The sequence below is a fragment of the Protomyctophum bolini genome (genome assembly GCF_963924005.1).
Source record: "Protomyctophum bolini genome assembly, chromosome: 10".
In the NCBI taxonomy this organism is placed as follows: Eukaryota; Metazoa; Chordata; class Actinopteri; order Myctophiformes; family Myctophidae; genus Protomyctophum; species Protomyctophum bolini.
In genome coordinates, this window is record NC_137871.1 from 22,475,178 (window position 1) to 22,502,755 (window position 27,578).

The following is a 27,578-nucleotide window of genomic DNA, read 5'->3' on the forward strand; positions in this document are numbered from 1 at the left end:
AGTTTCCACAATACACGCTTCTTACCCTTTTCTGCACAATGAATCCAAAACGTGAAGGGGCAGAAAGGGTTTACACTAATTCAAATGTAGCAACGCCCAAGAAAATCCAACTAGCGATTTGAACCGAGCCTTTACGTCCCGTCTTTTGTCAGTCGCTTCCATGTTTATCAAGGAAGTCGTGTGTGTGCGCGTGCATGTCGAGTGAACTGAAGTCAGTTGGAAATTTTCGACCAGGGGAGGCGCCGGGGAGGCGCTAAAGCTTTTCAACTTCCTTGATAAACATGGAAGCGACTGACAAAGGGGAGGGGAGGGGCCCAGGGTGTGACCTCATCTCGGAGCTACATGAGCGGAGGGAGAGGGCATTATGGGGCTAACTCCAACCTTGCACTTTTTCCATGTCCACGCAAGATAATGGCGACATGAACTGCACATTGTTCTCTATTAACATGTCTCTTTCTGCCTTGTCAGCTTTGTACGTACCGCTATCCCCTTCACCCAGGAGCCTCAAAGAGACAAGCCAGCCAACGTGCAGCCTTACTACCTGTATGGGTCCAAGGTACGCTAGCATGTTGTCCTTGATGGTTTTATTCAGTACTTGATGCCCCGATTCTTAATGTCCAACAACAGGCCATGCAAAACCACTGGAGGTCAGTGCAAAATAGAAGTGTTCCGGTGAGTAACGGTTGTTTTGTTTCGCTCTGTTCCGCAGCCTCTGAACATTGCCTACTCCCACATATACAGTTCCTACAGGAACTTTGTTGGCCCGCCTCACTTCAAGACCATCTGCCGTCTCCTTGGTTACCAGGGCATTGCCGTGGTCATGGAGGAGTTGCTGAAGATTGTCAAGAGTCTGGTATTTGTCTTCCTGTTTATTTTTTATTTTTTCTTAGGCATTTTATTTGTGTGTGTGTGTGTGTGTGTGTGTGTGTGCGTGTGCGTGTGCGTGTGCGCGTGTGTGTGCGTGTGCATGCGTGCTAAATACAGAATAGTTATATTATATATTTAAAATAAGGAAAACATACCTCACTAGTCACTATATTATCCACAAATGGCTCAACTGTTGAGGATAATTATGATGTTACACTATTCATTGACATTGAACTTTTTTGTTAAGTAAACATTTGACCTCTTATTTAAGTTATTTTATACCATTTTGGAACCAAAATTGGGAACCGTTAAGAACCGGAATCGATAAGCAGAACCGGAATAGGTCTCACCGGACTCACAAAAATCCTAACGATATCCATCCCTAAACATGACAAACTAAATCAAAATGTGTCTGTCAAAATCAACACTACTTGCTTCTTGGCCCTCTATATTCTGTCTGTTTTCCTTCCTGTGTCCCAGTTACAGGGGACCATCCTGCAGTATGTGAAGACGCTGATAGAAGTAATGCCCAAAATCTGCCGCCTGCCGCGCCACGAGTACGGCTCCCCAGGTGAGGCCCCAAAGTCCCCCCCTGTCAAAGAGCAGGAGAATCATTCCTCAGCAATGATTCTTCCAAAAAGAAAAAAAACATATTTCTGAAGGAGTTTTAGGTCGAATTGTCTATTTGGTGGATTCGTATATTATTGTTCCTGCTGCTGAAACTTACCTGTAGCCATCCCCGAATGGATGAATACACTTTTATCTGAAATCTTCCGACTTCGTTTCTCTCTCCTCTAACGTTAAAATGGTGTCCAGGATTCTAACACACGTGACTCATCTCTCTCTCTCGACATACCAGGCATCCTGGAGTTCTTCCACCACCAGCTCAAGGATATCATCGAGTATGCCGAACTGAAGACGGACGTCTTCCAGAGCCTGAGGGAGGTTGGCAACGCCATCCTCTTTTGCCTGCTCATCGAACAAGCTTTGGTGAGACACTTGAACCTCTTGACCGCGTTCTAAAAAAACAGATTTAATTGCAAAATAGTCGCTGTCCTAACTGACACCAGGGTCTATATTTCTCAATGGATATTTCTCAGTAGCTAGACTTATATGTACTAGTTCTGTTGTACTGTTGGACTAGACCTATATGTACTAGTTCTGTTGTACTAGACCTATATGTACTAGGCATACCTGGGGTGCACACTTAACACTTGGGAGGACTGCAAGTCTGCAACTGGAACTACAGATCCCATAGCCTGTGGAACAACAGCTGATACGTTTGAGCTTGTTTAGAACATTTTACTGTTGAGCCAGCTCTCTCTCTCTCTCTCTCTCTGTCCTCCTTTTGTTTTCTAATCTACCACACAGATTGGTTAAATTAATATAAGTCCCCGATTGTAGCTTTAAAAATAAGTTATCTTTATATTATTGCTGTTCTTTCAATGCATGCTCAACAGGGACTGCTAATGTGGAGCTATTTGCAAATGCTGTACAGTGCAATGATCATGAATTGAATTGTGTTGGTGAGAGGGTAACTGGGTGATTGAATGTTTCTTTCTGATTCAGACACAACAGGATGTTATGAGCTTATGAATATTGGATACAGATCCCTAGCCTTCCTTTGTGTCTGTTTGCATCTTCTTAATCTGTTTTCTGAAATGCAACTGTATTTTTCATTACACGCTGGCAACTACCACAGGTGGTAAGGATTTAGTATTTGTCACTGATAATGACACGAGAGACTAGGCTTCTCTCTCTCTGTGTCTCCCTCTCTGTCGCACCACTATGTCCTTTTTCACCGTCTTTCTGTAGCACACAGAGTTTCACCTCCAAACAGCCATGGAGGCAACTGGCCTACATTGTTAGCTTATTAATATTTACAAAGACTTGCTAAAATTGTTACATTACATGATTTCAGTAAATGTTTTGTAAAATATATCACTCAGACACACACACACACACACACACACACACACACACACACACACACACACACACACACACACACACACATGCACGCACGCACACAAATACTAAATATAGAAGAAGAAAAATTTGACACAAAAAAGTGGGTATTGATGCTGAATGCTTCCATGGCAGAGGTGATGGTACATCTCTGTTTCACTCTAGTGCCTCTGCCTGCATACTGCATGCCAGCACCTGTAATGCCTTTCTAATGCAACACTAGCCAACTGTTAACTTTTGCTTCATTTCTCTTTGACTGCCATGCTCTGTGAATGGTAGCATGTTTTTTGTAGTGAATTGTAACGGTTTCATCCATAGACGTGTGAGTGTGTGGTGCAGTGTGTCATTTATCCTTGCATGCCCTCTTCTTTTTTTTTTCTTAGGGTAAAGTGTGGTGTTTAATTTGGTCTAAACCATTAACACAAATGCAACCGCCAACCTACATAAGAAGAATGACCAGTTACATGAACATCAGCTTTCCTTTACGACACTGCTACTATGAGCTTAATTCTGAAATATGTTCATGGTGCATTTATATATAGCGCTTTTCCCCAAAGCGCTTTACATAGATTGTGCATTACATTCTCCCATTCACACAGTCATCCGGCCGCTCTACTGGCCACTCTACCCCATGCTCTTTAAAACTAGACGCTTAAGTGTTTCTACTAGTATACTGTCTGAGTGGCTGTTGTTTTAGAGCAGTGGTTTTCAACCCTTTTCATATCAAGGCCCATTATTTATTCAGCATTTGAGCCACGGACCACCATTTGATGACATTTAGCCTCTCAGATCCGGCCGAAACCTTGAATATTTTGTTATCGTTGGATAAGATGTCCATGCTGTATTGATGTGGTACCATTTAGGAGAGATAACAGGCAAACGTCAATCAATATAATAATTCCTCTAACTCTTGAGAGCGTAAGATGAAACCAAATGGACCCGTAAAGGGTCCATTTGGTTTCATTTCACGCTCTCAAGAGTTAAAGATCTATAAGGGTCACCATTTGGTTACCAACTCTCCATCATTTAGCTGGGGACCACCTGGAACGCTCTCTAGGTTGAAAACCTCTGTTTTAGAGAACCTGTCTCTCTTTGTTTGTTTGCTTGAACCTCAGTCCCAGGAGGAAGTGTGTGACCTGCTTCACGCGGCGCCCTTCCAGAACATTCTTCCCAGAGTCTACATCAAAGGTACATACGTTCAGGACAGTCAGGCCCATTCGCTTCTCTCACACAAGACTGAAGACAGATTCAACCGTGCGTGCGTGTGTGCGTGCGTGCGTGCGTGCGTGTGTGTTTAAAAGTAGTGTGAGTGATATTTTAAAACAAAAAGGTTTTTGTTAAAAGGTCAAATCAATATATTCTGATAGTAATCATTGCTATTTGCTATAGAGTGTTTGTTCAGTCACAGGGGTCTCCCTGTCTCTAATAAACAGAAAATACATTTTCAAGCAGGTGACAAACATTTCAGCCAATCAGGAGAGTAGCTACTTATGAGCTTAATATTGTTGTGTCCCAGTTCCAATAGTGTCTGCTCATTTCTTTGTGTCCTCACTTACAATTCCACTTTCCACTAGCTATTGAAAAAATAGCAGATCTAAAAGCTCATAGCTTGAGCTTGTAGATCTGCTATTTTAGAAAAATCGTGAAAATGTGGCGCACATTTCAAATATATTATATTCTTTCAGAGCGAACATTTTTAACTCAAATCTTTGCTTCTGTGGTGTCCCTGGAACAACATATTTTGAGATGGGGTCGGACTCGGAGGCCAAATTTTTTAGGGGTCCTTGACATGATTATTTTTTCTCTACTTCTAGTTCCAGTTATCCGACGCAACTGTCCATTGTAGGTGTGCAGAAGGACTTTTAGGATAGGGTCCTTGACATGTTTGAGAACGACTGAAAACATGGGTTTTTCTGAAAACTATCATGATTTAGCAGACATTTGTAGAATTGTGCTCAGGTCTAATTATGGCTTAATCTGTATCCTCCTGACTGCGTTCTCTATCCTGATTGGCTAAAATTGTTATCCCAGTTTCCGTTTCTGACAATGCATTTTCTGTTTAATAAACGGCTGGAGAGACATGGGGACTCCTGTTACTGCAACAAACACTCTATAGAAATCAGAGATTAAAATAGCGTGCATTTTGCATCACACAATGCAGTTTATAGTTAAGGGACGCAATAAAACGACCTCAGCATCCACGGGATGCACTACTGTACTGTTTTGTATTCTAGTTTATTTTGCTAGCTTTAGTTATAATAATCATCTCTTCTTCTGTTTTCTACATGAATATAACCACATTATAACCATATAAAATTAAATGGGAGTAAATTTTGTAAAAATGGCAAAATATGACTCTTAACGTCGTTGAAGTGGGACTCATACAATGTCCCTGGGACTCATCTAAAAAAACATCCCTGCATCTCATTACATTGAAAACCTATTTACATCACTGAGCAATGAGTACTCAAAAATCGAAATATATCCCAATAATCACAATATAGAGCTTTTTACTTACACTATCTTGAATTGCTGGTGTACAGAGGGAGAGCGCCTTGAAGTGAGGATGAAAAGGCTGGAGGCCAAATATGCTCCTCTACACCTCGTGCCTCTGATCGAGAGGCTGGGAACCCCACAGGTGAGTCTAACACATTGTTGATTTTGACAGCAAATTTAGATTTTAGTTTTAGTCAGTCTCTTGAATAGTTTTAATTTGGTTTTAGTCACATCTTTGCCACCTGGAATGTTTTAGTGTTGTGTCTAGTTTTAGTCGACTAAATATAAGATTTTAGTCGACTAAATCTACAGTTGATTTGGCCGACTAAAATGCATTTTGGCAGGCCTTGATGCCGTCGTAATGACTGATTTTACACTTGCTGAATATAGCCGATCTACAAGCTCACAACGCATCGCAGCGTGACACATTGTGAGCTTGTAGATCTGCTATTTTCAGCATGCAAACAAGTGTCAAATGACTTAATACACACACACACACACACACACACACACACACACACACGGTGCTTCCAGTGCTGGTGAAGGACACACAGAGCATAATATCATACTCATGCTCATGGATGCCAGCCCAGGACAGACAATCTCTGAAGACCAAGTGGTTTTCAAACTTTTCTTTTGTACCTCTCATAGTTACAGTGAGGACATGAAGACTTGAATAAGTATTTGCATAGTGCGGGTCTTTCTTGTACGTATGTCATGAAAATAAAAGGAAACACACCATTTGATATATAAACTTTGTATAAGTTTGTTGGGTGAAACCAACAAGCAAACTTGTTGTCAGTTGACTTGTTGTCAACTTGTTGTCACTCAAAACATCTGTGGCATTAAGGTTCTCTCAACATGTGCTGAACAGCTCTGCAGCATCTTTCATTTTATTTTTAATTTATCTCTTCAGCAAAAGCGGGTCCCTAAGTTATGGAAACAGTCCACAATTGTCCCAGTCGCCAAAATTAGGACCCAAAGACATTAAATGATTTTAGGCCTGTTGCTTTGACTTCCTTAGTAATGAAATCCTTAGAAAGGAATCTCTGGATCCCCTGCAGTTTGCTTTCAGGTCTGGCAGAGGTACGTGTAGAATATATATATATATATATATATATATATACACGGTATATACACACACCGTATATCTAGGTGTGCCCGAGATTTTTAGGCTATGAAAAGTGTGCCCTGGGACAAAAAAGGTTGAGAAACACTGGTGTAGATGATGCCACTATCACCCTATTGCATTTTCTGTATCGCCACCTTGAGGTGGCGTTGATTTTTCCTCTGCCATTAACACGAGCCAGCCACTTTTTTTTTTATCCCAAAAGCTAATCAATTTCTTTAAACTGGATCTTAACCTTGTTGGCTGGATCATTGACCCCCATTGACATTGAAAACGTCCAGCAGCGTCTTTTTTTTTTTTTGGAGGAAAATGCGTTCTTTTAATGTCTCGTGTATATAATGACTCTTTTTCTACAGAAGCTTTTTTGAATCTGTTCTTATGTTTGTATTGTTGCCTGGTACGGTAATCTGACCCTGGCTAACAAGAACAGGCTCAGCAGCCTCGTCAAAGTGGCCAGTACGATTTCTGGGAGAACCCAAGCCCAGCTCATAGACCTTTACAAGAAGCAGATGTTTAAGAGAGCCTCCTCCCTCCTGGAGGTCTCGGATCACCCACTTCGGTCCGAGTTTGAAATGTATTTGAACTTGTAGTAACCGACTACAATGTATGTTTTAGCTTATAAGGTACAATAATTAGATGATTGGTAAATAATTAACCATGACATGACAACGACATACACTTTTATTTTGTACTTTCTTGAACCACAAGCACTGTTAATCACATCATAATCTGTCTGCCTATTAGTTCTCTTTTAAATGTCCGTGTCAAAACACTGTATATCCGGCCTGGGCCATGGCTCAGTGGTCCAGGCACCTTGGCTGGTAATCCAGTCGACTCCCGATCCCGACGGCCTTTACTGCATGTCTTCCCCCATCTCTCTCCCCATTTCCTGTCAGCCTACTGTCTGTCCCTCCATAAACAAATTAAAATTAAATAGAGGCGAAAGCCAAAAAAACAAACAAAAAAAAACAAACACTGTATATCCATGGCTGTATTCAAGCCATGTAAATGGATATTGGTGGCTCCTCGATCATAGCATGATATATCCCCCATTTTCTGCTGTCTCAGGAATCATATGGAGAATGAGGTCAGAACATTGTGTGTTTGGTGTTTTATATGTCGTGACGTGAAAACCGGTTCTGGGGGGATGCTAGGTACAGACTCAGTGAGCACAGTCTCGCGATCGAGAAAGGCCGTCATAGGCAGACCTGTATCCCGAGAGAAGACAGACTATGCACCCACTGCACACTAAACGAAGTGGAAACCGAGCTACACTTCCTAACCATCTGTCCATTGTACCAAGACATCAGAGACACATACTTCCCACAGATTACAACCACACACAGAGATTTTGAAAACATGACCAATGACAAAAAACTCACATATCTGCTGGGCGAAGTACAACAATGTGCAAACACAGCAGCAAGATTTGTGAGTTGCTGTGATAGGAGAAGGATATCAAATGGAACATAACCACCCTAAAGACTAATCATTGTGTATATTCCTGCACTATACCTGCATCGAGTGATCTTGGTACACAGAAGTTGATCTATTGAAGATTCTGACCTTCAAAGTACATAATTTTTGTTTTTATTGTATTGCTGTATTGTTGTATTGTTCTTTCTGCTTTGGAAATGTAAACATATTTTTTCTCATGCCAATAAAGCCCTTTGAATTGAATTGAATTGCATGCAGCCATACAGGCACCTAGCCGAGACGTTTCACACTAACTAGAGTGTGAAAAGACCCAACACCTTCCAGACACGCAGGACACAGAGAGTATTCTCCTGTCTCTGTCTGATACACTGTCTGTCAGTCTTGAATATGGCAAAATATATAGGCTACATAGCAAATAATACACAAAAAGCCGCTCGACTGAGGCCTACTGTAGGCCTTTGCCTACAGTAGGCCTCAGTCGAGCGGCAAAGGTACAGCCTGCCATGAACAATGTTTTGTGTTGAATGTTGATTTAACAAAAACATTATTTAAATTAATCGAAAAAGTAATTCACAAGAAAATAATCAATACTGGAAAGTGGAAACATTATATTCTTTGATCTACGTATAATTGTGTCCTCTCTTCTCTTTCTTCTGGCAAAACCCACGGCCGGCCATCCCTCAGCAAATCGCCATCGCCCGCGAGGGGGACCTGCTGACCAAAGAGCGCCTGTGTTGCGGCCTCTCCATGTTCGAGGTCATCCTGACGCGCATCCGCAGCTTTCTGCAGGACGCCGTGTGGCGTGGGCCCCCGCCCACCAATGGCGTCATGCACGTGGACGAGTGCATGGAGTTCCACCGCCTGTGGAGCGCCATGCAGTTTGTCTACTGCATCCCTGTCGGCACGCACGAGTTCACGGCAGAGTGAGTTACCATTTATATACGCTATTACAGGGTTCCCCAATAGGTGGCCCGCGGGCCATTTGCAGCCTACGAGGTACCCCCCTTGTGGCCCCTGGTCTTAGGTCTAATGAAAGACCTGAAGTGTGAGATTACCATAATGACAGTAATCCTTAATCATATTCAAGGGTTTTTGGCACTCAGAGAGTGTACAAATGGAACCAAATGGACCTGTTATGGTCCATGGTCCATTTGTACTCTCTCAGAGTTGAGTTGACATTGATTTTACGATATAAAATAAATACAAGTTATAATAAATTGAGGTCCCAGATATAATCACTGCTCCCACTGTACTTTCGACATGAGGCAGCCTCTGTAGACATTTTTAAAGCACAGCTCAAGACCCACTTCTACACTCTTGCTTTTAATTGATCTTTTAAAATGTTTGTTATTCATGTCCTCACTGTATTGCATTACTGCTATTATTTTTTATGTTTTATGCCTTGCTTTTCTTTTCTTTCTTTCTCCATTGCTCTGTAAAGCACTTTGAGCTGCATTTCATGTCATGAAAGGTGCTATACAAATAAGTTTTATTATTATTATCATTATTATTAGAGCCCTGCCATTATATTTTCAAATGGGGTCTTGCCATGAAAATGAATTAATTTTACCCTCTCAAGAGTTAAAGATCTATAAGGGTCCATTTGGTTACCAACTCTACATTATTTAGCTGGGGACCAACTGGATCCCCCTCAAGGATCACTGGTGGTCACCGGGCCACTGGTTGAGAACCACAGTTCTACATCTACAAAAAATAAAAACCCCAATTTTTCACGTGCGTGGACTCGGCCCCCAGCCCTAGTCAAAATATGGCCCTTGAGGAAAATGTATTGGGGAACCCTGCGCTATTATATATGTGTTATGGGTGAATGTGTGTGCACCGTGCACTGCACACACATTCTGTATTCATGTCAATCTGCATGCATCGTCTACATCAGTGGTTCCCAAACTATTTCATGTCAAGGACCCCCAAAGTAGCCTTCGGACCCCCATTTGAAAAGATATGCCAGGGACACCCATAAGAGAAGATTTTTACGGCTCTAGCAGTGATTCTCAACCCGTTCAATTTCAAGGACCCCCAGTTTGACATGCATTAGGCTACGGACCCCCATTTAATGGCATTTCTATCTCTGGGACCCCCGATTTATATTGTAAAATCAATACTAATGTAACTCTTGAGTGCTTCGGTGATGACCTGAACTGTGTACTCAGTGTATGTGTTGTTCCTGTCCTTCCAGACAGTGCTTCAGTGATGTCCTGAACTGTGTATGTGTTGTTCCTGTCCTTCCAGACAGTGCTTCAGTGATGTCCTGAACTGTGTATGTGTTGTTCCTGTCCTTCCAGACAGTGCTTCGGTGATGTCCTGAACTGTGTATGTGTTGTTTCTGTCCTTCCAGACAGTGCTTCGGTGATGTCCTGAACTGTGTATGTGTTGTTTCTGTCCTTCCAGACAGTGCTTCGGTGATGTCCTGAACTGTGTATGTGTTGTTTCTGTCCTTCCAGACAGTGCTTCTGCTTCAGTGATGTCCTGAACTGTGTATGTGTTGTTTCTGTCCTTCCAGACAGTGCTTCAGTGATGTCCTGAACTGTGTATGTGTTGTTTCTGTCCTTCCAGACAGTGCTTCAGTGATGTCCTGAACTGTGTATGTGTTGTTTCTGTCCTTCCAGACAGTGCTTCAGTGATGTCCTGAACTGTGTATGTGTTGTTTCTGTCCTTCCAGACAGTGCTTCAGTGATGTCCTGAACTGTGTATGTGTTGTTCCTGTCCTTCCAGACAGTGCTTCGGTGATGTCCTGAACTGTGTATGTGTTGTTTCTGTCCTTCCAGACAGTGCTTTGGTGATGTCCTGAACTGTGTATGTGTTGTTTCTGTCCTTCCAGACAGTGCTTCGGTGATGGCCTGAACTGGGCCGGCTGCTCCATCATCGTTCTGCTGGGCCAGCAGCGCCGCTTCGACCTCTTTGACTTCTGCTATCACCTGCTCAAGGTGCAAAGACAGGACGGCAAAGATGAGATCATCAAGAATGTGGTGGGTTTCTAATGGATTTCTATTCTTTTTTTCACGTTAGGTTTATTTGTATTTTAAAGTAAGTGTTAATATTTTGCATTTCTTAAATATTTATCAACCCCTCTGAGGGCCCTGGCGCTTCACCAAATCAAAAGGTGTCAAGAACGACACCTTTTGCATTTGCGCACCCAGTGAATGAATGAACGTGCGTGTGTTCAGGCGCACCGCCAGCACTATCGCTGCACATGCTTCTCCCATAGAGTTATAAGGCGTCCAGCTCCCGACACTGGATCTGCTATTTTTGAGTCACACGCGATCTTAGCTGCGTTTTCTCAGAATTTACTCAGATTGAGGTGATATGAGAGGTGAGGGACGATGTTAGGAGCTCAATAACAAATTAGTGTGACCTCCCAGTTAGCATAATAGCATTTCTGATGCTATAGAGCAGTGGTTCCCAAACTTTTTCGTACCAAGGACCCCCAAAATGACACTAATTAGCCTGCGGACCCCCATTTTAAAATATATGCCTGGGACCCCCATAAGAGAGGATTCTTACGGCCCTAGCAGTGATTCTCAACCAGTTTAATTTCAAGGACCCCCAGTTTGACATGCATTAGTCTACACGGACCCCCATTTAATGGCATTTCTATCTCTGAGACCCCAATTTATATATTGTAAAATCACCGTTTAACTCTGTTAAACTAACAGTGTTTTAACTCTGGGAACCTGTGCTATAGAGAAGGGAACACACGTTGGCACGAAAATGGCTTACTGATTACTACTTCCGGTTCAAGGGGCTGGTTCACGGGGTCTTCTTCGCGGCTTTTTTCGTGCATTCTTTTGGCACTGATGCCACAGCACCGCAGTCAATGGTGGCATGGAATCGTTTCATTTTGGCAAGGAAGAAAACTTAAAAAGTTGAAATATGGATACACAAGCAGTGTTGTGCTACCGTTATGTATACGGTATAAAAAATATATAATATTTTGTCTTGATGTTGGTACCATAGGAGAAAGAACAGGCAAATGTTGATCAAAATAACAATTTGGGCGCGTTTGAAAATTCCGCACTGGAGGGCACTTGCCTATTGGTTTGCATTTCACAGTGCGCTCAGTGCGCTAGTACATTCTTTAATTGTGTAGACTTCTTGTAGATTAACCAATGCAGATGTTTAACAATAATTGAACTCTTGAGAGTGTAAACTGAAACCAAATGGTTTCATTTAAAGATCTATAAGGGTCCATCCATTTGGTTACCAACTTTCCATCATTTAGCTGGGGAACCGGAAGTTGGGACCCCTTGAAGGAACACTGGTTGAAAACCACTGTCTGTCCTCTCTCTCCTTGTTTTGTCGTGTAACCCACAGCCCTTGAAGAAGATGGCGGATCGCATCAGGAAGTACCAGATCTTGAACAACGAGATCTTCGCCATCCTCAACAAGTACATGAAGGCCGTGGAGACGGACAGCTCCACCGTGGAGCATGTCCGCTGCTTCCAGCCTCCTATACACCAGTCCCTGGCCACCACTTGCTGAAGACACACCCGTTGCACAGGTTAAAACACACACGCACATACACACACACACACACACACACACACACACACACACACACACACACACACACACACACACACACACACACACACACACACACACACACACACACACTCTCTCTCTCCATAGCTGTGATCCACACTCTGCCTCTCACTGGTCGGTCGGTCCGTCATTCAGAGCTACTATATGTACTCTGATGGTATAGTATTAGTATATATACCAAGACAAATGGCCTTGGAAATTTGTCATGATGGGGTCCAGAATGTGGCTGTCTCTAATAATGCTTGAAGCTACAACGGCCATAAGAACTGTCTGTATGGTAGAAAAGCTACAACTTGACGTTGTCATCTCTTGTTGTTTGTGGCTCTTGAACCCCTCTAAACCAGTGGTTCCCAAACTTTTTCATGTCAAGGACCCCCAAATTGACACTGATGAGCCCGCGGACCCCCATTTGAAAAAAAAAATATGCCATGGACCTCCATAAGAGAAGATTTTGACGGCTCTAGCAGTGATTCTCAGCCCGTTTAATTCCAAGGACCCCCAGTTTGACATGCATATTAGTCTACAGACCCCCATTTAATGGCATTTCTATCTCTGAGACCCCCGATTTATATTGTAAAATCAATGTTAATGTAACTCTGAGAGTGTACAAATGGAACCAAATGGACCCGTGCTAGACTAGACTAGACTAGACTAGACTGACTAACGGGTCCATTTGGTTCCAGTTGTACACTCTCAGAGTTACATAAGGTTCCAAACTATCATTTACAGGTGGTGGGTAACCCCTGGAACTCCCTCAAGGACCCCTGGGGGTCCCCGGACCCCACTTTGGGAACCACTGCTCTAAACCCTCCAAAATCTTAGCAACTTGTGACGTGGATGAGACCAATGGTGAAAGTGTAATATTGACACCATTTCCCGTTTTTCTTTCTTTTGTTTTCTTTCTTTCTTTCTCTCTTTTTTGTATTTACTTTTCCTATCCGTGTGGCTGTCACTCACACTCATGCATGTCTGCCACTTATTCAAAATGCCAACAGACTTAAGTACACTATAATCTCTATGCCTAATTTTGTCCTCATGGTCATTCTGAAGCTGTCCAGCGATCCTGGCAGACGAAATCCAATTAACAGTCGAGATATCGATGAACTAAACGGGGTTGAAAACATATACCCGATTAACTCAACGACTAATTTTGTACGAGTATTATTGTAGCCTAAAGTGATTGATGGTTTACGTCCCATGCTGTGTTCTGATAAGTACTACTATGCTGTAAGTACTGCTGCAGACATCATTGTTTTTTGTGTTATGACCCCAGACCCGTAACCACTTAAAACTAGATTTTCTTAGTGATGCCGTACATTACAGTACTTCTCACCTCACAGCACACCTCCCCCGCTTTCAATGGAATGAGGTAACGGCATCATTCATTGGTTTGCTTTTATTTTTTATTTATTTTTTATTACCTGCTTTCCGGTTTTCTTGCCTTGGATTGGGTACCACCCCCACTGTAAATTTCACAAAGAAGTTAAGTGTTTTGAGTGTTGTAATTGTTATTGTTTTTTTAATTATTGATAATTTAATTTACATCCTACTCTATGTATACTTGCCTCGTCTACTGACCGGAAACCTCATCAACTATTTTCTTTTTCTCCTTCTCTTTTGTCAGTTTGTTAAACTTTTTCATTTTTAATATTCTGTACATGAATACAGTGATATTGTTTACCATTTTTAAAGACACATCCTCATCTGCGCAAAATGTGTTTAGGGTAAAAACAAAGAAGCAAACATTTTAGAAAATACCTCTAGGTTGTATGAAGACAATGCTGTATTAGATTACCCAGTTTTGAGTGTGAATGGAAGTTGGTCTGGAAAGAAGACCTGCAAATTAATCTGTACATTTAAATCTCCCCCAAGGGAAATTATATCCCTTTTTAGGAAAAAGAAATATCATCTCAAGGGATGTTTCCACAAATATATTCAGCATTTACTATTGTTGGAATTTTGCTTTAGATTTAGCAGTCTTATCAAAATATGCAAAAAATAGTCCCTATTTTTTATTTTATTTTTTGTTTTTATTAAGCAAAACTGTGTGAAATCTTTAGAGGGAAAACTTACAAACACCCACTTGGTTTTGTCTACCTTTATCTGTTCCATTTTTGAATGAAGCTTCTTTTGTAATTCCAGTGGTACTTTTATTATATTTATCCACACAGGTCCAACTTATTGTTCATTTAAGGGTTAATCTAATGAAGAAGAAAATAATAAAATAAGAATGAAGGTACCAATGCATCATCTTCAAACCTTAGCATGGCAAGTGTAATTTATTGTCATCAATGACTCCATTTGTGACATGAGGTTTTGTTTATATTGTTGTATGAGTGACCATGTTTTGAAATACAAAAAAAGAGAGAAAAGACTATAAGATGTACAACAATAATGGTCCTGTGAAGGATTTGAAATGTTGTATTTCCATGAAATAAAAATATCTAACAAAAAAAAATCTTAAAACTATTGCATGTTTCTCTGTTGTCTGATAGTGGATTTCTACACATAGGCTATTTGTGGAACACTTTACAGATTTCATCTGACTGTAGATTAGTACTGAGTGTAGATTAGTCCACGGATGTAATTACTTTTCATGATTTGATGTAGGTTAATGCTGCAAGATCGAGATCTAGATTCAGACACCTATATGCAATCTCATTTCTAAATTTGAGCAAGATTCGTGCAACACTAGTTGGCTGTCCAATTAATTTCAGTTACTCTTATGTTTTTTGCATTTTTGTCAAATCATAAAAAATGATGAAAAACGGCGCGCTATAGTATGCCGTACGATATAGGCTATAGCCCATGGTCCAAAATGATGAGAAACGAGGATAACTTTTTGTTTCAAAATTTCAAAAAACATGGGCTATAACCCATTGTTTTTTTCATTTTTTCATTTTTGTCAAATCATCAAAAATGATGAAAAACAGCGCGCTATAGTAATTCCCGCAATTTTCAATTTCCACAATTTTCAATTTCCGCAATTTTCAATTTCCTCAATTTCCGCAATTTCCAATTTCCCAAATTTGCAATTTCCGCAATTTCCGCAATTTGCAGTTTTTCATTGTCAAATTCATATAGTCACAGACTATTCTGTCAGATGATGGGCCAAAATGCATTAAGCGCTCCACACCATTACGCCACGGCACCTTTGGGCATTCAGCAGATGTCTCCGGGTGCTTTTGAGTTTTTATTTTTTATTCTAGCCTTGAAAGGTTCAAATTACTGCAGCATTGAGCTGTAGGAGGAACTCCCGATGGTCCTCCAGCACCTTGATGTCATGACATGGGACTTGAACCGGCCAACTGACTGTAGCAGAGGCATCGGGCCAAGCGCTCCACACCATTACGCCACAGCACCTTTGGGCATTCAGCAGATGTCTCCGGGTGCTTTTGAGTTTCTATTTTTTATTCTAGCCTTAAAAAGTTCAAATTACTGCAGCATTGAGCTGTAGGAGGAACAGGCCTTGAACATGGAATGTCTGTACTGAAACCCTGATGATTAGACCACTGCACCATCAGTCAGACACTCTCAGGCAAAGTCTCCTGGTAATTTTGAAGTGATCTTTTGTTCGTTAGCCTTCAGTTAGTAAAGTTTAAATAACACAGCATCATATTAATCAGATCTTTCTTAGCGCTGTTGAGGTCTTCTTTTGTATGATAGTGTAACAGCCGGGAATCGAACCCTGGTCTCCCACGTGGAAAGCCAACATCTTCACCACTACTACAATTAGAGTTATCCTCGTTTCTCATCATTTTGGACCATGGGCTATAGCCCATATCGTACGGCATACTATAGCGCGCCGTTTTTCATCATTTTTGAGGATTTGAAAAAAATGACGAAATGACAAAAACGATGGGTTATAGCCCATGTTTTTTGAAATTTTGAAACAAAAAGTTAGCCTCGTTTCTCATCATTTTGGACCGTGGGCTATAGCCCATATCGTACGGCATACTATAGCGCGCAGTTTTTCATCAATTTTGAGGATTTGAAAAAAATGACGAAATTACAAAAACGATGGGTTATAGCCCATGTTTTTTGAAATTTTGAAAAAAAAAGTTAGCCTCGTTTCTCATCATTTTGGACCATGGGCTATAGCCCATATCGTACGGCATACTATAGCGCGCAGTTTTTCATCAATTTTGAGGATTTGAAAAAAATGACGAAATGACAAAAACGATGGGTTATAGCCCATGTTTTTTGAAATTTTGAAAAAAAAAGTTAGCCTCGTTTCTCATCATTTTGGACCATGGGGCTATAGCCCATATCGTACGGCATACTATAGCGCGCCGTTTTTCATCATTTTTGAGGATTTGAAAAAAATGACGAAATGACAAAAACGATGGGTTATAGCCCATAATTTTTGAAATTTTGGAAAAAAAAGTTAGCCTCGTTTCTCATCATTTTGGACCGTGGGCTATAGCCCATATCGTACGGCATACTATAGCGCGCAGTTTTTCATCATTTTTGAGGATTTGAAAAAAATGACGAAATGACAAAAACGATGGGTTATAGCCCATGTTTTTTGAAATTTTGATAAAAAAAGTTAGCCTCGTTTCTCATCATTTTGGACCGTGGGCTATAGCCCATATCGTACGGCATACTATAGCGCGCAGTTTTTCATCAATTTTGAGGATTTGAAAAAAATGACGAAATGACAAAAACGATGGGTTATAGCCCATGTTTTTTGAAATTTTGGAAAAAAAAGTTAGCCTCGTTTCTCATCATTTTGGACCGTGGGCTATAGCCCATATCGTACGGCATACTATAGCGCGCAGTTTTTCATCATTTTTGAGGATTTGAAAAAAATGACGAAATGACAAAAATGATGGGTTATAGCCCATGTTTTTTGAAATTTTGAAAAAATAAGTTAGCCTCGTTTCTCATCATTTTGGACCGTGGGCTATAGCCCATATCGTACGGCATACTATAGCGCGCAGTTTTTCATCATTTTTGAGGATTTGAAAAAAATGACGAAATGACAAAAACGATGGGTTATAGCCCATGTTTTTTGAAATTTTGAAAAAAAAAGTTAGCCTCGTTTCTCATCATTTTTGACCATGGGCTATAGCCCATATCGTACGGCATACTATAGCGCGCCGTTTTTCATCATTTTTGAGGATTTTAAAAAAATTACGAAATGACAAAAACGATGGGTTATAGCCCATGTTTTTTGAAATTTTGGAAAAAAAAGTTAGCCTCGTTTCTCATCATTTTGGACCGTGGGCTATAGCCCATATCGTACGGCATACTATAGCGCGCAGTTTTTCATCATTTTTGAGGATTTGAAAAAAATTACGAAATGACAAAAACGATGGGTTATAGCCCATGTTTTTTGAAATTTTGGAAAAAAAAGTTAGCCTCGTTTCTCATCATTTTGGACCGTGGGATATAGCCCATATCGTACGGCATACTATAGCGCGCAGTTTTTCATAATTTTTGAGGATTTGAAAAAAATGACGAAATGACAAAAACGATGGGTTATAGCCCATGTTTTTTGAAATTTTGAAAAAAAAAGTTAGCCTCGTTTCTCATCATTTTGGACCATGGGCTATAGCCCATATCGTACGGCATACTATAGCGCGCCGTTTTTCATCATTTTTGAGGATTTGAAAAAAATGACGAAATGACAAAAACGATGGGTTATAGCCCATGTTTTTTGAAATGTTGAAAAAAAAAGTTAGCCTCGTTTCTCATCATTTTGGACCATGGGCTATAGCCCATATCGTACGGCATACTATTGCGCGCCGTTTTTCATCATTTTTGAGGATTTGAAAAAAATGACGAAATGACAAAAACGATGGGTTATAGCCCATGTTTTTTGAAATTTTGAAAAAAAAAGTTAGCCTCGTTTCTCATCATTTTGGACCGTGGGCTATAGCCCATATCGTACGGCATACTATAGCGCGCCGTTTTTCATCATTTTTGAGGATTTGAAAAAAATGACGAAATGACAAAAACGATGGGTTATAGCCCATGTTTTTTGAAATTTTGAAAAAATAAGTTAGCCTCGTTTCTCATCATTTTGGACCGTGGGCTATAGCCCATATCGTACGGCATACTATAGCGCGCCGTTTTTCATCATTTTTGAGGATTTGAAAAAAATGACGAAATGACAAAAACGATGGGTTATAGCCCATGTTTTTTGAAATTTTGAAAAAAAAAGTTAGCCTCGTTTCTCATCATTTTGGACCGTGGGCTATAGCCCATATCGTACGGCATACTATAGCGCGCAGTTTTTCATCATTTTTGAGGATTTGAAAAAAATTACGAAATGACAAAAACGATGGGTTATAGCCCATGTTTTTTGAAATTTTGGAAAAAAAAGTTAGCCTCGTTTCTCATCATTTTGGACCGTGGGCTATAGCCCATATCGTACGGCATACTATAGCGCGCAGTTTTTCATAATTTTTGAGGATTTGAAAAAAATGACGAAATGACAAAAACGATGGGTTATAGCCCATGTTTTTTGAAATTTTGAAAAAAAAAGTTAGCCTCGTTTCTCATCATTTTGGACCATGGGCTATAGCCCATATCGTACGGCATACTATAGCGCGCCGTTTTTCATCATTTTTGAGGATTTGAAAAAAATGACGAAATGACAAAAACGATGGGTTATAGCCCATGTTTTTTGAAATGTTGAAAAAAAAAGTTAGCCTCGTTTCTCATCATTTTGGACCATGGGCTATAGCCCATATCGTACGGCATACTATTGCGCGCCGTTTTTCATCATTTTTGAGGATTTGAAAAAAATGACGAAATGACAAAAACGATGGGTTATAGCCCATGTTTTTTGAAATTTTGAAAAAAAAAGTTAGCCTCGTTTCTCATCATTTTGGACCGTGGGCTATAGCCCATATCGTACGGCATACTATAGCGCGCCGTTTTTCATCATTTTTGAGGATTTGAAAAAAATGACGAAATGACAAAAACGATGGGTTATAGCCCATGTTTTTTTGAAATTTTGAAAAAAAAAGTTAGCCTCGTTTCTCATCATTTTGGACCGTGGGCTATAGCCCATATCGTACGGCATACTATAGCGCGCCGTTTTTCATCATTTTTGAGGATTTGAAAAAAATGACGAAATTGAAATTTTGAAAAAAAAAGTTAGCCTCGTTTCTCATCATTTTGGACCGTGGGCTATAGCCCATATCGTACGGCATACTATAGCGCGCAGTTTTTCATCAATTTTGAGGATTTGAAAAAAATGACGAAATGACAAAAACGATGGGTTATAGCCCATGTTTTTTGAAATTTTGAAAAAAAAAGTTAGCCTCGTTTCTCATCATTTTGGACCATGGGCTATAGCCCATATCGTACGGCATACTATAGCGCGCAGTTTTTCATCATTTTTGAGGATTTGAAAAAAATGACGAAATGACAAAAACGATGGGTTATAGCCCATAATTTTTGAAAATTTGAAAAAAAACGTTAGCCTCGTTTCTCATCATTTTGGACCGTGGGCTATAGCCCATATCGTACGGCATACTATAGCGCGCAGTTTTTCATCAATTTTGAGGATTTGAAAAAAATGACGAAATGACAAAAACGATGGGTTATAGCCCATGTTTTTTGAAATTTTGAAAAAAAAAGTTAGCCTCGTTTCTCATCATTTTGGACCATGGGGCTATAGCCCATATCGTACGGCATACTATAGCGCGCCGTTTTTCATCATTTTTGAGGATTTGAAAAAAATGACGAAATGACAAAAACGATGGGTTATAGCCCATGTTTTTTGAAATTTTGGAAAAAAAAGTTAGCCTCGTTTCTCATCATTTTGGACCGTGGGCTATAGCCCATATCGTACGGCATACTATAGCGCGCAGTTTTTCATCATTTTTGAGGATTTGAAAAAAATGACGAAATGACAAAAACGATGGGTTATAGCCCATGTTTTTTGAAATTTTGATAAAAAAAGTTAGCCTCGTTTCTCATCATTTTGGACCGTGGGCTATAGCCCATATCGTACGGCATACTATAGCGCGCCTTTTTTCATCATTTTTGAGGATTTGAAAAAAATGACGAAATGACAAAAACGATGGGTTATAGCCCATGTTTTTTGAAATTTTGGAAAAAAAAGTTAGCCTCGTTTCTCATCATTTTGGACCGTGGGCTATAGCCCATATCGTACGGCATACTATAGCGCGCAGTTTTTCATCATTTTTGAGGATTTGAAAAAAATGACGAAATGACAAAAACGATGGGTTATAGCCCATGTTTTTTGAAATTTTGAAAAAATAAGTTAGCCTCGTTTCTCATCATTTTGGACCGTGGGCTATAGCCCATATCGTACGGCATACTATAGCGCGCAGTTTTTCATCATTTTTGAGGATTTGAAAAAAATGACGAAATGACAAAAACGATGGGTTATAGCCCATGTTTTTTGAAATTTTGAAAAAAAAAGTTAGCCTCGTTTCTCATCATTTTTGACCATGGGCTATAGCCCATATCGTACGGCATACTATAGCGCGCCGTTTTTCATCATTTTTGAGGATTTGAAAAAAAATACGAAATGACAAAAACGATGGGTTATAGCCCATGTTTTTTGAAATTTTGGAAAAAAAAGTTAGCCTCGTTTCTCATCATTTTGGACCGTGGGCTATAGCCCATATCGTACGGCATACTATAGCGCGCAGTTTTTCATCATTTTTGAGGATTTGAAAAAAATTACGAAATGACAAAAACGATGGGTTATAGCCCATGTTTTTTGAAATTTTGGAAAAAAAAGTTAGCCTCGTTTCTCATCATTTTGGACCGTGGGCTATAGCCCATATCGTACGGCATACTATAGCGCGCAGTTTTTCATCATTTTTGAGGATTTGAAAAAAAAGACGAAATGACAAAAACGATGGGTTATAGCCCATGTTTTTTGAAATTTTGAAAAAAAAAGTTAGCCTCGTTTCTCATCATTTTGGACCATGGGCTATAGCCCATATCGTACTGCATACTATAGCGCGCAGTTTTTCATCATTTTTGAGGATTTGAAAAAAATGACGAAATGACAAAAACGATGGGTTATAGCCCATGTTTTTTGAAATGTTGAAAAAAAAAGTTAGCCTCGTTTCTCATCATTTTGGACCATGGGCTATAGCCCATATCGTACGGCATACTATTGCGCGCCGTTTTTCATCATTTTTGAGGATTTGAAAAAAATGACGAAATGACAAAAACGATGGGTTATAGCCCATGTTTTTTGAAATGTTGAAAAAAAAAGTTAGCCTCGTTTCTCATCATTTTGGACCATGGGCTATAGCCCATATCGTACGGCATACTATTGCGCGCCGTTTTTCATCATTTTTGAGGATTTGAAAAAAATTACGAAATGACAAAAACGATGGGTTATAGCCCATGTTTTTTGAAATTTTGAAAAAAAAAGTTAGCCTCGTTTCTCATCATTTTGGACCGTGGGCTATAGCCCATATCGTACGGCATACTATAGCGCGCTGTTTTTCATCATTTTTGAGGATTTGAAAAAAATGACGAAATGACAAAAACGATGGGTTATAGCCCATGTTTTTTGAAATTTTGAAAAAAAAAGTTAGCCTCGTTTCTCATCATTTTGGACCGTGGGCTATAGCCCATATCGTACGGCATACTATAGCGCGCCGTTTTTCATCATTTTTGAGGATTTGAAAAAAATGACGAAATTGAAATTTTGAAAAAAAAAGTTAGCCTCGTTTCTCATCATTTTGGACCGTGGGCTATAGCCCATATCGTACGGCATACTATAGCGCGCAGTTTTTCATCATTTTTGAGGATTTGAAAAAAATGACGAAATGACAAAAACGATGGGTTATAGCCCATGTTTTTTGAAATTTTGAAAAAAAAAGTTAGCCTCGTTTCTCATCATTTTGGACCATGGGCTATAGCCCATATCGTACGGCATACTATAGCGCGCCGTTTTTCATCATTTTTGAGGATTTGAAAAAAATGACGAAATGACAAAAACGATGGGTTATAGCCCATGTTTTTTGAAATTTTGAAAAAAAAAGTTAGCCTCGTTTCTCATCATTTTGGACCGTGGGCTATAGCCCATATCGTACGGCATACTATAGCGCGCCGTTTTTCATCATTTTTGAGGAATTGAAAAAAATGACGAAATGACAAAAACGATGGGTTATAGCCCATGTTTTTTGAAATTTTGAAAAAAAAGTTAGCCTCGTTTCTCATCATTTTGGACCGTGGGCTATAGCCCATATCGTACGGCATACTATAGCGCGCAGTTTTTCATCATTTTTGAGGATTTGAAAAAAATGACGAAATGACAAAAACGATGGGTTATAGCCCATGTTTTTTGAAATTTTGGAAAAAAAAGTTAGCCTCGTTTCTCATCATTTTGGACCATCCCACTGAGCAATAGCCGGCTATTAGACGTGCGTCTAAAAATGGGATGAAAAACATCTGCAAATAGACGTCAGAAAACGTCTAAAAATAGACGTCTAAAACACGTCTATTTTAGACGTGTTTTAGACGTCTATTTTTAGCCCATCGTTTTTGTTTTTTTTTAATCCTCGTTTTTCATCATTTTGGACCATGGGCTATAGCCCATATCGTACGGCATACTATAGCACGCCGTTTTTCATCATTTTTGAGGATTTGAAAAAAATGAAAAAATGACAAAAACGATGGGTTATAGCCCATGTTTTTGAAATTTTGAAAAAAAAAGTTATCCTCGTTTCTCATCATTTTGGACCATGGGCTATAGCCCATATCGTACGGCATACTATAGCACGCCGTTTTTCATCATTTTTGAGGATTTGAAAAAAATGAAAAAATGAAAAAAACGATGGGTTATAGCCCATGTTTTTGAAATTTTGAAAAAAAAAGTTATCCTGGTTTCTCATCATTTTGGACCATGGGCTATAGCCCATATCGTATGGCATACTATAGCACGCCGTTTTTCATCATTTTTGAGGATTTGAAAAAAATTAAAAAATGACAAAAACGATGGGTTATAGCACATGTTTTTGAAATTTTGAAAAAAAAAGTTATCCTCGTTTCTCATCATTTTGGACCATGGGCTATAGCCCATATCGTACGGCATACTATAGCACGCCGTTTTTCATCATTTTTGAGGATTTGAAAAAAATGAAAAAATGAAAAAAACGATGGGTTATAGCCCATGTTTTTGAAATTTTGAAAAAAAAAGTTATCCTGGTTTCTCATCATTTTGGACCATGGGCTATAGCCCATATCGTACGGCATACTATAGCACGCCGTTTTTCATCATTTTTGAGGATTTGAAAAAAATGAAAAAAACGATGGGTTATAGCCCATGTTTTTGAAATTTTGAAAAAAAAAGTTATCCTCGTTTCTCATCATTTTGGACCATGGGCTATAGCCCATATCGTACGGCATACTATAGCACGCCGTTTTTCATCATTTTTGAGGATTTGAAAAAAATGAAAAAATGAAAAAAACGATGGGTTATAGCCCTTTTTTTTGAAATTTTGAAAAATAAAGTTATCCTCGTTTCTCATCATTTTGGACCATCCCACTGAGCAATAGCCGGCTATTAGACGTGCGTCTAAAAATGGGATGAAAAACATCTGCAAATAGACGTCAGAAAACGTCTAAAAATAGACGTCTAAAACACGTCTATTTTAGACGTGTTTTAGACGTCTATTTTTAGCCCATCGTTTTTTTTTTTTTTTAATCCTCGTTTTTCATCATTTTGGACCATGGGCTATAGCCCATATCGTACGGCATACTATAGCACGCCGTTTTTCATCATTTTTTAGGATTTGAAAAAAATGAAAAAATGACAAAAACGATGGGTTATAGCCCATGTTTTTGAAATTTTGAAAAAAAAAGTTATCCTCGTTTCTCATCATTTTGGACCATGGGCTATAGCCCATATCGTACGGCATACTATAGCACGCCGTTTTTCATCATTTTTGAGGATTTGAAAAAAATGAAAAAATGAAAAAAACGATGGGTTATAGCCCATGTTTTTGAAATTTTGAAAAAAAAAGTTATCCTGGTTTCTCATCATTTTGGACCATGGGCTATAGCCCATATCGTACGGCATACTATAGCACGCCGTTTTTCATCATTTTTGAGGATTTGAAAAAAATGAAAAAATGACAAAAACGATGGGTTATAGCCCATGTTTTTGAAATTTTGAAAAAAAAAGTTATCCTCGTTTCTCATCATTTTGGACCATGGGCTATAGCCCATATCGTACGGCATACTATAGCACGCCGTTTTTCATCATTTTTGAGGATTTGAAAAAAATGAAAAAATGAAAAAAACGATGGGTTATAGCCCATGTTTTTGAAATTTTGAAAAAAAAAGTTATCCTGGTTTCTCATCATTTTGGACCATGGGCTATAGCCCATATCGTACGGCATACTATAGCACGCCGTTTTTCATCATTTTTGAGGATTTGAAAAAAATGAAAAAAACGATGGGTTATAGCCCATGTTTTTGAAATTTTGAAAAAAAAAGTTATCCTCGTTTCTCATCATTTTGGACCATGGGCTATAGCCCATATCGTACGGCATACTATAGCACGCCGTTTTTCATCATTTTTGAGGATTTGAAAAAAATGACGAAATGACAAAAACGATGGGTTATAGCCCATGTTTTTTGAAATTTTGAAAAAAAAAGTTAGCCTCGTTTCTCATCATTTTGGACCATGGGCTATAGCCCATATCGTACGGCATACTATAGCGCGCAGTTTTTCATCATTTTTGAGGATTTGAAAAAAATGACGAAATGACAAAAACGATGGGTTATAGCCCATAATTTTTGAAAATTTGAAAAAAAACGTTAGCCTCGTTTCTCATCATTTTGGACCGTGGGCTATAGCCCATATCGTACGGCATACTATAGCGCGCCGTTTTTCATCATTTTTGAGGATTTGAAAAAAATGACGAAATGACAAAAACGATGGGTTATAGCCCATGTTTTTTGAAATTTTGATAAAAAAAGTTAGCCTCGTTTCTCATCATTTTGGACTGTGGGCTATAGCCCATATCGTACGGCATACTATAGCGCGCAGTTTTTCATCATTTTTGAGGATTTGAAAAAAATGACGAAATGACAAAAACGATGGGTTATAGCCCATGTTTTTTGAAATTTTGATAAAAAAAGTTAGCCTCGTTTCTCATCATTTTGGACTGTGGGCTATAGCCCATATCGTACGGCATACTATAGCGCGCAGTTTTTCATCATTTTTGAGGATTTGAAAAAAATGACGAAATGACAAAAACGATGGGTTATAGCCCATGTTTTTTGAAATTTTGAAAAAAAAGTTAGCCTCGTTTCTCATCATTTTGGACCGTGGGCTATAGCCCATATCGTACGGCATACTATAGCGCGCCGTTTTTCATAATTTTTGAGGATTTGAAAAAAATGACGAAATGACAAAAACGATGGGTTATAGCCCATGTTTTTTGAAATTTTGAAAAAAAAAGTTAGCCTCGTTTCTCATCATTTTGGACCGTGGGCTATAGCCCATATCGTACGGCATACTATAGCGCGCAGTTTTTCATCATTTTTGAGGATTTGAAAAAAATGACGAAATGACAAAAACGATGGGTTATAGCCCATGTTTTTTGAAATTTTGAAAAAAAAAGTTAGCCTCGTTTCTCATCATTTTGGACCATGGGCTATAGCCCATATCGTACGGCATACTATAGCGCGCCGTTTTTCATCATTTTTGAGGATTTGAAAAAAATGACGAAATGACAAAAACGATGGGTTATAGCCCATGTTTTTTGAAATTTTGGAAAAAAAAGTTAGCCTCGTTTCTCATCATTTTGGACCGTGGGCTATAGCCCATATCGTACGGCATACTATAGCGCGCAGTTTTTCATCATTTTTGAGGATTTGAAAAAAATTACGAAATGACAAAAACGATGGGTTATAGCCCATGTTTTTTGAAATTTTGGGAAAAAAAGTTAGCCTCGTTTCTCATCATTTTGGACCGTGGGCAATAGCCCATATCGTACGGCATACTATAGCGCGCAGTTTTTCATCATTTTTGAGGATTTGAAAAAAATGACGAAATGACAAAAACGATGGGTTATAGCCCATGTTTTTTGAAATTTTGATAAAAAAAGTTAGCCTCGTTTCTCATCATTTTGGACTGTGGGCTATAGCCCATATCGTACGGCATACTATAGCGCGCCGTTTTTCATAATTTTTGAGGATTTGAAAAAAATGACGAAATGACAAAAACGATGGGTTATAGCCCATGTTTTTTGAAATTTTGAAAAAAAAAGTTAGCCTCGTTTCTCATCATTTTGGACCGTGGGCTATAGCCCATATCGTACGGCATACTATAGCACGCCGTTTTTCATCATTTTTGAGGATTTGAAAAAAATGAAAAAATGAAAAAAACGATGGGTTATAGCCCATGTTTTTGAAATTTTGAAAAAAAAAGTTATCCTGGTTTCTCATCATTTTGGACCATGGGCTATAGCCCATATCGTACGGCATACTATAGCACGCCGTTTTTCATCATTTTTGAGGATTTGAAAAAAATGAAAAAATGACAAAAACGATGGGTTATAGCCCATGTTTTTGAAATTTTGAAAAAAAAAGTTATCCTCGTTTCTCATCATTTTGGACCATGGGCTATAGCCCATATCGTACGGCATACTATAGCACGCCGTTTTTCATCATTTTTGAGGATTTGAAAAAAATGAAAAAATGAAAAAAACGATGGGTTATAGCCCATGTTTTTGAAATTTTGAAAAAAAAAGTTATCCTGGTTTCTCATCATTTTGGACCATGGGCTATAGCCCATATCGTACGGCATACTATAGCACGCCGTTTTTCATCATTTTTGAGGATTTGAAAAAAATGAAAAAAACGATGGGTTATAGCCCATGTTTTTGAAATTTTGAAAAAAAAAGTTATCCTCGTTTCTCATCATTTTGGACCATGGGCTATAGCCCATATCGTACGGCATACTATAGCACGCCGTTTTTCATCATTTTTGAGGATTTGAAAAAAATGACGAAATGACAAAAACGATGGGTTATAGCCCATGTTTTTTGAAATTTTGAAAAAAAAAGTTAGCCTCGTTTCTCATCATTTTGGACCATGGGCTATAGCCCATATCGTACGGCATACTATAGCGCGCAGTTTTTCATCATTTTTG

The 27,578-nt window shown here is 39.2% G+C and overlaps 1 protein-coding gene across 2 annotated transcripts in view; it reads left to right on the top strand.

Moving 5' to 3' along the window:
- cyfip2 (cytoplasmic FMR1 interacting protein 2) overlaps nt 1-14,882 on the top strand; it is a 48,098-nt gene extending 33,216 nt beyond the window's left edge. Inside the window, exons 22-31 of one of the 2 annotated variants that reach the window (XM_080773189.1) lie at nt 469-556; nt 710-853; nt 1,348-1,438; nt 1,727-1,857; nt 3,951-4,023; nt 5,379-5,473; nt 8,582-8,820; nt 10,737-10,884; nt 12,230-12,416; nt 13,456-14,882. In XM_080773189.1, coding sequence (XP_080629315.1) covers nt 469-556; nt 710-853; nt 1,348-1,438; nt 1,727-1,857; nt 3,951-4,023; nt 5,379-5,473; nt 8,582-8,820; nt 10,737-10,884; nt 12,230-12,397 — 1,177 coding nt within the window. In that variant the 3' untranslated portion in view covers nt 12,398-12,416; nt 13,456-14,882. Of the gene's footprint in view, nt 1-468; nt 557-709; nt 854-1,347; nt 1,439-1,726; nt 1,858-3,950; nt 4,024-5,378; nt 5,474-8,581; nt 8,821-10,736; nt 10,885-12,229 lie in introns of both variants that reach the window. The other variant, XM_080773188.1, reaches the window with a different exon arrangement.
- Nucleotides 14,883-27,578: the final 12,696 nt, after the last annotated feature.